The sequence below is a fragment of the Chelonoidis abingdonii genome, chromosome 6 (genome assembly GCF_003597395.2).
Source record: "Chelonoidis abingdonii isolate Lonesome George chromosome 6, CheloAbing_2.0, whole genome shotgun sequence".
In the NCBI taxonomy this organism is placed as follows: domain Eukaryota; kingdom Metazoa; phylum Chordata; order Testudines; family Testudinidae; genus Chelonoidis; species Chelonoidis abingdonii.
This window is the reverse complement of record NC_133774.1, coordinates 122,868,760-122,882,244: the sequence shown is the minus strand read 5'-3', so window position 1 is coordinate 122,882,244 and position 13,485 is coordinate 122,868,760. Positions and strand designations below refer to the sequence as shown.

The 13,485-nt window shown below is 42.0% G+C and overlaps 1 protein-coding gene across 1 annotated transcript in view; it reads left to right on the top strand.

Moving 5' to 3' along the window:
- The window catches only part of DNAJC25 (DnaJ heat shock protein family (Hsp40) member C25), a 28,573-nt gene that overhangs the window by 4,496 nt on the left and 10,592 nt on the right, over positions 1–13,485 (top strand). The window contains 2 exon segments of the mRNA XM_075067503.1: positions 7,453–7,605; positions 12,717–13,191. Of these exon segments, the coding sequence (XP_074923604.1) occupies positions 7,453–7,605; positions 12,717–13,191 (628 nt within the window).

The window sequence follows — 13,485 nt, the reverse complement described above, 5'->3', positions numbered from 1 at the left end:
ATTTGTTACATAACTAACTTAGAACGATGAAAAAGTGGGACCCACAGCTTTGTGTAGTATAGTTAAACTTGGGTGTAAAATAAGGAGGCAGGTACATGTCTGGTGCAGATATTACCTCCTACGTGACATGGTCTCACAGGAGGTTAGTACTTTTAAAGCCTCATGCTCCCCTCCACATCTCTGGGCTGATGAGAGCCTTCAGGAGGGTAGATACAAGATGAGTGATGCTTCTCCCTCTCCCCTCTGTAGGGTTGCCATTTTGGTTTCTGCAGAATATGAGGGGTTAGGGGGAGGAAGCCAGCTGGATTAATCCAGATACCACTCCTTTCTCCTCCCCTCCCTCCACCCCCAAAAAAATCTATAGAAGAAAACTTCATACATGACTGTCTTGTACCTGTGTGACAGCCATAGTGAGAAGAAATCACTAGAAGTACAGCTCCTACAGAAGTTATGCTTTTCTTCTTCCCTGTGCGGGATATTCTCACATAGTGGATGAAAGGGTACATATGTGAAGAATGCATTGTGGTATTTTTCTTTTAGGGTGTGATTTGTGCTGCATTTGTCTGGATCTTATTTACAGCACCCTATCCATATAATTTTTTATAATAGGAGATTCATCATAAGTACATGTACACTGTTTGATTTCTCAATAAATGATTAATTTGTGCATCTGGGAATGGAGATGCTCTCCTTTTTCTCCTCCCCCTCCCCCCATCCCATATCAACTCCACACAAAAGACCAAATAAGTAACAATCTATTTGGATGCCCCCTAAACACTTCGGATAAATGGGGTTGTGCTATAGTGCATAGTATAACATTTTGTATCTGAAGGCTATAGAAAAAGGTGCATTTTAGATATTCCAATATAGCTGTCATTTTATAATCTTACTGGAGGAACACCAGAGAGAGAGAATAAATTTAATGTACTGGTGTGTGTGTGTGTGAAATACCAAAGAAACCTGCCACAGTAGCATTTAACTTCAAAAGGGGAACTACATAAAAGCAAGGAGGCTAATTAAATAGAAATTAAAAGGATCAGTCATGAGTGAAATGCCTGCAAGCTGTATGAATTTTTTTAAAATGCCATGATGGATGTTCAAGCTGTATATGTACCTCAAATAGGGAAGAAGAAAAGTAAGAGGACCAAAAAAATGCCAGCATCGCTAAACAACAGAGTAAAAGAGACAGAGACAAAAGACATCAATTAAAAATTGGAAGTCCAATCCAACTGAGGAAAATAGAACGAACATAAACTCTGGCAAGTGAAATGTAAAAGTATAATTGGGCAACCCGAAAAAGAACTTAAAGAGCAGCTAGCAAAAGACAACAACTGACAGTAACAATTTTTAAAGTACAGTGGAGGCAGAAATCTGCCAAACAGTCAGTGGGGCCATTGGATGGTCAAGGTGCTAATTGAGTACTCGAAGACAAGGTTATTGGGAAGAAGCTAAATGATTGCTTTGGTCTTCACTGCAGAGGATGTGAGGGAGATTCCCACACCTGAGACATTCTTTTTAGGTAACACATCTGAGGAACTGTCCCAGGTTGAGGAGTCAGTAAGAGGAGGTTTTGTAATCAATTGATAGATTAAACAGTAATAAGTCCCCAAGACCATATAGTATTCACCCAAGATTTCTGAAGGAGCTCAAATATGAAAATGCAGAACACTAACTGTGGTAGTATGTAACCTATCACTTAAATCAGCCTCTGTACCTGATGACTAGCAGATAGCTAATGTGATTCCAGTTTTTTTTTTAAAAAGGCTCCAGAGGCGATGCTGGTAAACCCAACTGCAGTAGCTGGCAAATTGGTTGAAACTATAGCAAAGAATAGAATATCAAACACATAGATTAACACAATATGTTGGGGAAGAGTCAGCACTGCTTTTTGTAAAAGGGAAATCCTGTCTCACCAAGCTATTAGAATTCTTTGAGGGTTCAACAAATGTATGGATAAGAGTAATCCAGTGGATGTAGTATACTTGGGCTTTCAGAAGCCTTTGACAGGGTCCCTCACCAAAGCTTCTTAAGCAAAGTAAGGAGTCATAGGTTAAGAGGGAAGGTCCTTTCATGGATCAGTAACTGGTTAACAGAAAACAAAGGGTTGGAATAAATGGTCAGTTTTTGCAGTGGACAGAGGTGAATAGTGGGGTTCTCCAAGGATCTGTACTGGGACCAGTGCTGTTATTCATATTCATAAATGATCTGGAAAAAGGGTAAACAGTGAGGTGGCAAAATTTGCAGATGATACAAAATTACTCAAGACACCTAAGTCCAGAGCAGACTGAAGAGTTAAAAAGGACCTCACAAGACTGGGTGACAAAATAGAAGATGAAATTGAATGTTGATAAATGCAACAGCAGTCAAAAATCTAACAACGTTAGGAACCATTAGGAAAGGGATAGATAAGACAGAAAATACCATAATGCCACTATATAAATTTGTGGCGTGCCCACACCTTGAATACTGCATGCGCTTTTGGTTGCTCCATCCCAAAAAATATATATTAGAATTGGAAAAAATACATTATTAAGGGTATGGAACAGCTTCCACATGAGGGGAGATTAGAGACTGAGACTGTTCATCCTGGAAAAGAGACAAATTGGGGGTGGGGGGGAAGAGACATGATAGAGGTCTATAAAATCGTGAATGGTGTGGAGAAAGTGAATAAGGAAGTAGTGTTTACCCCTTCACATAATAGAAGACCCAGGGGCCACCCAGAGAAATTATTAAGCAGCAGATTTAAAACATAAGGAAGTACTACTCACAATGCACAGTGAACCTGTAGAATTTGTTGCCAGAGGATGTGTTGTGAAGGCCAAAAGTAGAACTAGGTAAAAAGAGAGAGAGAGAGAGAGAGGAACTCACAGACGATATGGCTATTATCCAAGACAGTCAGGGTTGCCAGCCCTACGTTCTGAGTGTCGCTAGGAATGGATCACTTGATAAACTGCCCTGTTCTGTTTGTTCCCTCTGAAGCATCTGACACTGGCCACTGTTGGAAGACAGGATACTGAGCTAACTGGAGCATTGGTCTGACCCATTATGGCCATTCTTATGTGTAAATGACCTTTATTTCTGCTGTATTTTCCAGATTGTCACTTTGCCATATGCTGTGTGACCATCTAATGATCCTTATAGAATGCTAGCATTCAGCAGTATAGAGTTAAAATTGTGATTTAACCATAACTCTCATGAGCAAGCTTCAGGAAAATCAATGTAATTTAACATCATTTCCTTGTTCTATACACTTAAAAATATTTCATTAAGTATTCTGTAAGAAATTGACTATAAGAAATGTCAATCCAAAGGGGAAGTGTTCCAAGAATGAAACAAATTGAAACAAACCAGATATAGGAGGATAGAATGGAAGTGCCCTTTCAGTTGTAACTGAAAGGGTACTTTGTAATTTTCGTTTTTGTTTATTCCTGCCATTATTGACACTGCAGACTACAGAAGGGTATCCAAATAAGCAAGCATCAGGGGCATTATTTATTTGTGAAGAGTCCCTTACTGAGAGAAATTGAAGGACCTTTGCTTGCAAAAGCAATTAGGGCTACCTATTAAGCTCAAAATCAATGGATTTTCTCTCAAAAATAGTGCTACTTGAGGCCTGCATGTGAACTGTACAGTCTCTTCCACACCTTTCCTTTTTTCCTTTGGAAGTCTTCATTCCATTATCAATAAAATTAGGCATATTCAGGCTGGTAGCCCTGATTTTGCAAACAAACTACAGTAGAACCTTTAAGATACAAACAGCAGAGTTGCAGACTTACCGGTCAACTGGACACCCCGTGGAACTGGAAGTCCTCAATCAGGCAGCAGCGCAGACCAAAAAACCAAACAAACAACAAATACTGTACTGCCTCTGGACTTCAGCCATGGAGCTCGGGGCTTCAGCTGTCAGGGAGGGCATGTCAGGGCTCAGGGCAGGGGAGAGGGTGCTTGGGGCTTCTGACCCTTGGGAGCACTGGAGCTTGGGGCTTTAGACTGGGGGAGGAGTGCTGGGGCTTGGGGCTTCAGCCCCGCAAGGGGCGCTGGGGCTTGGGGCTTTATCTACGAGGGGAATGCCCGTTTCAGCACTGGTGCTCCCTCTGTAGCTGAAATCCCAAGCCCTGGTGCCACCTACCCCCTCATGCCCCGCTGAAGCCAGGAGCAGAGCTGCAGGGCTGAAGCCCCAAGGGTCAGAAGTCTAACCTCTTCAGAGTTATGGAACATTTCAGAGTTACGGACTATCTCTATTCTTGAGGTGTCCATAACTCTGAGGTTCTACTGTACTGTCTTTCAGTTGAAACTTCCTGTAACTCTCATAATGTATTAATCCCTAGATATATTATGGATACATTTGCTATATCAATATTTGAGTTAGCTTTAAAGTTTTTAAGCTACTAACTGGGTGGCAAGGTAAAAAGTTGCTGCTGAAGGGAAAAAATATGAACAAAGTCAAGTAAAATGTGTAAGCACTCTAAAGGGTATATAACCATTTTGTATTTCATCTGGAAATAGTCCCCATCTCCAATTGTAGCAAACTACATTCACTGGAGTCAAATTAATCCCCTGTACCCAACTTCCAGACACTTAGAGCATTGCATTTGGTATGTTCATCCAGGTATCCTCTCAAAAAAATTCAGAACTGTGATTTTTAAATTAATACTAACGTTGCAAGTAGTGTCTGAGATTCTTATAACTGGAAGAAAGAGGAGAGAAAAATCTACTTTTACAGTTTGTTTACTTTGTGCTTTTGGAAACACTGCTTTCCCCTGTTTGGCTTCCCTATCCAGCAGTAGGGAGGAGGAAGATATTTTACTTTTTTTTTTTTTTTAAACTGTAATCATTCATAAATTAGCAGCGGGTGTTGTGGAGGACAAACATAGTATGTGAAATCACCCAACAATTTTTAAAAGTAATGTTCCAGACTTTTCAAGTTAAACATGTTCCTTTAAAACGATGAGAAAAGTAATGAATTCAGGATCAGAATGGCTGAAGTGATTTCTGAGGAAAGATTATAATGGCCAGATAGGTGTAGCTTGGCTAAGCCACAGCTAAGGGATGAAGTAAAAGATACAGGAGCAGGTATAAATACATGAAAGGATGTGGGTTGCTTTACCAAGTGTTAAGTCAGTGTAACGAGATAAAATAATTAACAGCAGGATACCAAGGGAGGAAAAAATAACTTTTGAAGTGGTAAGAGAGTAGCCCATTACAGACAGTTGACAAGAAGGTGTGAGTAACAGTAGGGAGAAATTAGCATTGGGGAAATTAAATTTAGGTTTTGTAGTGACCCAGTGACTCCCAGTCTTTATTCAGCCCTTTATTCAGATCTGATGGTATCTAGTTTTCAAATTAATTCCAGTTCTGCAGCTTCACGTTGGAGCCTGTTTTTGAAGGGTTTTTTGTTGAAAAATTGCCACTTCGAGGTCTGTTATTGAGTGGCCAGAGAAATTGAAGTGTTCTCCTATTGGTTTTTGAATGTTATGATTCCTGATGTCAGATTTGTGTCCATTTATTCTTTTGCATAGAGGGCTCATTCACCTGCACATCTACCAATGTGATATATGCCATCATTGCCAGCAATGCTCCTCTGCCATGTACATTGGCCAAACTGGACAATCTCTGCTGGGAATGGTTGGGTCATTACAAAACCTAAACTTAATTTCCCCAATACTAATTTCTACCTACTGTTGTTCACACCGTCTTGTCAGTAATGGGCCACTCTCTCACCACTTCAAAGGTTATTTTTCCTCCCTTGGTATCCTGCTGTTAATTATTTTATCTCATTAGACCGGGGGGGGGGGACTTTTTGGCCCAAGGGCCACGTTGGGCTTGGCAACTGTATGGAGGGTGGGTAGGGAAGGCTGTGCCTCCCCAAACAGCCGGCCTCTGACCCCTTTCTGCCCCCTCCCAGTTCCCACCCCCTAACTGCCCCCCTCAGAACCGCCCAACCCATTCAAACCCCCCTGTTCCTTGTCCCTGACTGTCCCCTCCCAGGACTCCTGCCCACTATCCAACCCCCCCGACTGCCCCGACCCCTATCCACACCCCTGCCCCTAACTGCCCCTGGGATCCCACCCCCTTATCCAATCCCGTCCCGGCTTCCTGTCCCCTGACTGCCCTCCCAACCACTATCCACATCCTCGCCCCCTGACAGGCCCCCCGGGACTACCAACCCTCCCTGTTCCCCATCCCCTTACTGTTCCCCCAGAACCTCCGCCCAATCCAACTGCCCCCTCCTCCCTGACTCCCCCCACGACCCTCCTGCTCCTTTCCCAAAACCCTCCGCTCCCCGTCCCCTTACCAACAGCAGGAGCTCACAGCCACTACACCCAGCCAGAGCCAGCTGTGCTCCCCACGCTGCCCAGCGGGAGCAGCAGGCCAGAGCATGGCCCACGCGGTGGCATGGCAGCAGGGGAGAGGCTGGGGACTAGGCTAACTGGCTGGGAGCTCAGGGGCCGGGCCGTAGTTTGCCCATGTCTGCGTTACACTGATCTAACACTTGGTAAAGCAACCCCCATCCTTTCATGTATTTATACCTGCTCCTGCATCTTTTACTTCATAAATCCGGTGAAGTGGGTTCTAGCCCACAAAAGCTTATGCCCAGATAAATTTGTTAGTCTCTGAGGTGCCACAAGGACTCCTCCTTTTTTTTTTTTTTATTTTTTTTTTTTTTGTTTGCTGATCCAGACTAACATGGCTACTGCTGAAACCAGCTAAAGGATGGAGAGTGTAATCTACAGATATTTTACGGGAGAAAGAAGAGAATTATACTGGATGGTACAAAGGGTATAACTAAGACTAATTAAATGTAATTAAGAGATGAGATGTTTAGGCTAAATAACAGGAAAATGTTGAGAAAGTGGGATCTGTTAGGCTGTGGAAATCTCCCAAAGGAAATGGTAGCAGTCCTGTCACTTGGTGCATTTAATATTAGACTGCCCCCAAAAAACTGAAAAACATACACACACTCCTAAAATACAGAGTATTTTAAAACAAAACAAAAACCCTCACCTTGCATTGACTCTGAGATGGATTAGAACCAACTAATACCGACCGTGTGCTTAGTATGTGACTGTTTCAAAATGAAATTTCTTCAGACAGGGCCAAGTATGCATTACTCAGTCAGGGATACATATGTGTTTAGAATAAACTCATTTAGGTTACCAGAGTACAGGAAAAGATCTGAAGAATTTTCATAATACCTGGAAAGCAGTAGCTTCTTATTGAATATTAAAAATTGAATTTTTTTAAAAAAGTTTTCCCCTGTCTTCCATATAGAAATCAGGCTAACACAGGTTTTATAACAGTTTTGTGGCTAACGATGTTGTAACACTAAAGTAATTTTGGTAACCAAAAATCACTTCTCTACCAAGCCATCTTGTGAAATATTCTATGTGATACTGATGAAAAGCGTAAGGATACAAACCTACAAAATTTTGTTTTAACTTTTCTTGCCAGGATGAAGAAACACGTAAAGATTATGATTACATGTTGGATCATCCTGAAGAGTATTACAGCCATTATTATCACTACTACAGCAGGAGATTGGCACCTAAAGTGGACGTCAGGATAGTGATTCTAGTCACTGTATGTGCTATCTCTGTGTTTCAGGTGAAATATATTTATGCTTATTATGACTATTATATTGAATTTCTAAACTGGAGAATAGTAAAAGCTGAAATCTAGATTCCTTTACCATTAGTCAGTTACTGAGGTTTTTTTCTTCAATTGTACAAGTAGAACGTTCCATTGTTTCTGCTTAAGTGTTGTCTACTATCGTTGGTATGCTAGACAGATATTTGTCCAGTCATAGAAATCTATATCCTGGACCAAGGCTGTGCAGTTAGTGGTATTAACTTCTTTGTTTGGGGGTTTTTTGGTACCATAATTTAAAGGATAAGAAACTTGCACTGCTGGAGAAATAATCTAATTCGATGGTTCAAAAAAATTAAAGGCTGAACAGTCCATCTCAACAGTAGGAGCTAGATTATTGCTCAATGTTAGACTGAGCTAATTTCTCATTTTTATATCAGTGTTTTAAGAAGCTAATTTTGAAATTCTTCTTGAAAGAATGTTCATAATGACTGTTTTAAATACATCAGTCATGCTCCTGATTTCATAGTAGCCATTAAAATAAGAATTAGCTTTAATCAGTGAAGTCTTGCTCTTAAAATGCATGTATTTTGCTGTGTAGAAATTTGTAAATATTTTGTTTTGGGTAAGGAAATAACTCTGTATACGTCTTTGAGCAATTGTTTAAATAGAATAAATTTCTTAAGTCGTTTCTTTAACACTTAGCATTACATATATTGGAGTTACTTGCTCAAGACATTCTATAAAAGATAAAATGTCCGATAGTTAATATACTGTAGCTGAAGAAATGATTGAACCTCGCTGTCTGATGGTCTAGATGTGTCTCTCAGCGTTTCCCCCCAAATAACCCAACTAGGAGCTTTTGATTCCTTAATGCTTATGGCGCCATCTGCAGATCAGTAGCTGTCATAGAGTTCTCACCCTCCAAGCAATGTTCGCTTGAAGTGGTATATCCCTAAAGGCCTATACAGCTACATATCCTACTTCTCCTTAAGCCCGCTTGGTTCTGATGGTGAAACAGCGCCCATCTCTCCTTCTTTTCCTTGGGTATAAATGGGGAGATTTGTTTTTGCCTGAAATTTTGTAAACTGGAAAATAGTAAAAATTGAAGTCTAGATTCTTTACCATTAGTCAGTTACTGGGGTTTTGATGATTGCAAAGCCAACATAACCTCACATCTAAATCTATTTGGCTTTCGTTTGCTCTCTGCCATAGCTATTGCCTTAATGCAAGAGTTGATCTTTCCATAAGTTGCACTTCACATCTTTCACTAAGGAAGTGTTGCCCCAGTAAGACTTTGATAACTATTTGGGTGAATTAGGCAGAGAAAAGGCTGTTTTTTCTCATCTTTCTATCCTTGTTTTGTCTGTTGTCCCCTCCTAACTCAAGAATGAAGCAAGAGATGGAAGGGGATTGAGTCTTGTAAAGGAAATCCTGTCAAGTTAATAAGATTGCACTTACATAAACTGTTTAATTAACCATTTAAAATGGTTAGCACCACTTATGATGTACTGTACTACTGCTTTAGTTGCAAATCCAAGATAATTAAAAATCTTTGAACGTTTTTGTCCAGTAGAAAACAGTGAAACAGTTTAACATGACATTTTAAGCTAAGATGTATTGTGTGTCAGTCTAAACAGTGACTCGTAGTCCTGTAATACCATAATATGGACTAGCTACAGTGGGTAAATCCTCTGATACTGAACTGGAGAATTAGAGTTAAGGTCCCAAATTATTTAATGCATTGAAGTTTGCAAACTATAATTCCATTTGTATCAAACTTCTGCTGATAGTGATGTTTATATGTGGGAGAAATGATCTCACCAAAATAGGGTTCCACTGTACTGGACAAGAACAGAATTTCTGTCAAGCAGCAAACTCAAAATATGTCCCCTATTGTGCCATCATTGCTTGTGGCAGTATGCAATGAGTGAAGAAATTCTGCATACTCATCAAACAAATGTATAAGCAGCTGAGCCACAGTGTTTTAGTATGGAAGAGAAGCATTTTCTTAACTGTTGTCGTATTGTGTAGCAAGACATGATGCTTCTGGTAAATTAGGGTATGTCTATACTATGGGATTATTCCGATTTTACATAAACCGGTTTTGTAAAACAGATTGTATAAAGTCGAGTGCACCGCGGCCACACTAAGCACATTAATTCGGTGTGTGTGTGTCTATGGTCTGAGGCTAGCGTCGATTTCTGGAGCATTGCAGTGTGGGTAGCTATCCTGTAGCTATCCCATAGTTCCCGCAGTCTCCCCTGCCGATTGGAATTCTGGGTTGAGACCCCAGTGCATGATGGTGCAAAAACAGTGTCGCGGGTGATTCTGGGTAAATGTCGTCACTCACCTTCCTCCGAAAGCAACGGCAGACAATCATTTCACGCCTTTTTCCCTGGATTGCCCTGGCAGATGCATAGCACGGCAACCATGGAGCCCGTTTAGCTTTTTTTTACTGTCACCAGTATGTCTACTGGATGCGCTGACAGAGGCGATACTGCAGCGCTACACAGCAGCATTCATTTGCCTTTGCAAGATAGCAGAGACGGTTATCAGTTGTTCTGTACCATCTGCCATGCCATTGTAAATTGGCAATGAGATGACGGTTATCAGTCGTTCTGTACCGTCTGCTGCTGTCATGGGTGCCCCTGGCTGAGGTCGGCCGGGGGCGCAAAGACAAAAATGGAATGACTCCCCGAGTCAATCCCTCCTTTATGGTATCTAAAAAAGAGTCAGTCCTGCCTAGAATATGGGCAAGTGTACTAGAGAACCAGTGTACCAGAGAACAGAGAGCACAGCCGCTCCGTGTCAGATCCCACAGAAATGATGAGCTGCATGCCATTCTAGGGGTGCCCCTGCAACAACCCCACCCGTTGCTTCCCTCCTCCCCAAACCCTCCTGGGCTACCGTTGCAGTGTCCCCCCCATTTGTGTGATGAAGTAATAAAGAATGCAGGAATAAGAAACACTGACTTGTTAGTGAGATAAAATGAGGGGAGGCAGCTGCTATGAATAGTCCAGCTGGACTAAAGGTGCGGGGGAGGGAGCCCAGATCTGCCTGCTATGATAGTCCAGGCAGTACAGAATTTTCTTTACACATGAAAGGGAGGGGCTGATGGAGCTCAGCCCCAGTTGCTATGATGAAGACGGTTACCAGCCATTCTGTACCATCTACTGGGAATGACCGGGAGTCATCCTATTTTTACCCAGGCGCCCCCGCCAGCCTCACCTGAGGCCAGCCAGGAGCACTCACGGGCTGATGATGACGATGGATAGCAGTCATATTGTACCGTCTGCCACCAGGGAGGGGAGGAGAGAGGATGCTGCTGTTTCACTGCCAGCAGCATCGCGTCTACCAGCAGCATGCAGTAGACATAGGGTGACATTGAAAAAGTCAAGAAACGATTTTTTTTTCCTTTTCTTTCATGGAGGGGAGGGGGGTAAATTGACGAGAGCTATACCCTGAACCACCCCGGACAATGTGTTTTGACCCTACAGGCATTGGGAGCTCAGCCAAGAATGCAAATACTTTTCGGAGACTGCTGGGACTGTGGGATAGCTGGAGTCCTCAGTACCCCTCCTTCCCTCCATGAGCGTCCATTTGATTCTTTGGCTTTCCGTTACGCTTGTCACACAGCACTGTGCTGTGGACTCTGTATCATAGCCTGGAGATTTTTTTCAAATGCTTTGGCATTTCGTCTTCTGTAACGGAGCTCTGATAGAACGATTTGTCTCCCCATACAGCGATCAGATCCAGTATCTCCCGTACGGTCCATGCTGGAGCTCTTTTTGGATTTGGGACTGCATCACCACCCGTGCTGATCAGAGCTCCACGCTGGGCAAACAGGAAATGAAATTCAAAAGTTCGCGGGGCTTTTCCTGTCTACCTGGCCAGTGCATCCGAGTTCAGATTGCTGTCCAGAGCGGTCACAATGGTGCACTGTGGGATACCGCCCGGAGGCCAATACCGTCGATTTGCGGCCACACTAACCTAATCCGATATGGGTAATACCGATTTCAGCGCTACTCTCTCATTGGGAGGAGTACAGAAATGGTTTAAAGAGCCCTTTATATGATATAAAGGGCCTCGTTTAAAGCATCCTGTGTACCTCCTGTCTGAAAGGAGTATGTCGTGGCAGATATGTTAGTATGCCTGGTGACCTGCCTTAATTCCTAATGGGGGTTAAATTGTGAGAACAGATAATTCAGCAGTAATAGTTATTAGGCGCTGTAATCCCACAGGATAATACCTGCAGTTAACATCAAACGATATAACTCTATGATACAATACTGGTAACTCAAAGAATTAATTGCAAGTCTTTCACTATCTGCTACAGTTAAAAAACCAATATCTACCTGAATACCATTTAAAATTTATTATAAATATTTAAATGTATCAGAGAGTAGCTTCTTGTTAGTCTGAGATTTGTAAAAGACAGCAGAGAGTCCTGTGGCACCTTATAGTACTAACAGACATTTTTGGAGCATGAGCTTTTGTGGGGGAATATCACTTAGTCAGATTGCATGTCGACACCTGCGAAGTGGGAGAGTATTCACGGAAAGCTCGAATGCTGCCAAACGTCTGTTATAATCTATAAGTTGGTGCCACAGGGATTCTCTGCTGCTGTTTTAACAGATCCCAGACTAACACGGTACCTCTGATTCTTTTCCTTGTACATTCTAGATTGTGAAATATGTTTTTTCTTTAGCAGAATGAGCGTAGGGTTGGAGCCCAAAAAGTAAAGAGTTTTAATCCTGGGTTTAACAATGCTAACACATTGTGGCATTTGTTCCCCATCCAGTAGCTGGCCCAGAAAGAGATTTGAGTCTGTAGTTGGTGTTAAGCCAAGGGGACCTGGTCCTTCAGCTTAGGCAGGACAATCACACTTTTCAGGCTCCACAGAAGACACTTTCCGGGCAGGATGTTTTTACACTGGCGTTGCTACTGACTTGCTGTAAGACCGTGGGCAACAATTCACCCCTCTGCATCTGTCAAATGGGGATACTACCACTTTTACGAAATGATTATTATGTACCAGAGGTCATGGATTATCTTATATTTTCCTTCTGTTTTCTTTGTTAAACCTACTGCTGAAACTAACAAGCTATTACTTTTTTCTATTCTAGTTCTTCAGCTGGTGGAGTAGCTACAATGAGGCCATCAACTACCTAGCTACAGTGCCAAAATATCGTATACAAGCGTCTGAGATTGCCAAGCAACAGGGCCTACTGAATAGGGCTAAAGAAAAAGGCAAAAACAGACGGTCTAAGGAAGAAATCCGTGAGGAAGAGGAAGAAATAATCAAAGACATTATCAAAAATAAAATAGATATAAAAGGTGGCTATCAGAAGCCTAAAATATATGATATCCTTCTATTCCAAATCCTCTTAGCTCCTTTTTACTTATGCAAGTATATAGCTTGGTATTGTTGGTGGATTTATTGTTTTAATATTAAAGGGCGAGAATATGGTGAGGAAGAGAAGCTGTATATCATACGCAGGTACATGAAAATGTCGCAGTCTCAGTTTGACAGTCTGGAAGATAATCAGAAAGAGACGTTCCTGGAACGGCAGCTATGGATAAGAGAGAACTATGAGGTGAGTAGTTTTGTCATGTTGTGAAAATGAACGTTAAATGCCCAATTTAACCAGCTTAAAACCTGGTGTTCTCCCAGGGTGTCTATTGTGCTTGTACTGCATGTAAGACTATGGGTACGTCTACACTGCACGATTATTTCGAAGTAGTTTAAACCGATATTACGAAACCGATGTTATAAAATCGGTTTTGCGCGTCCACAATGCGATCACAAAATCGATTGCTTGTGTCCATGGTCCAAGGCTACCATCGATTTCAGGAGCGGTGCACTGTGGGTAGCTGTTCCTCAGCTATCCCATA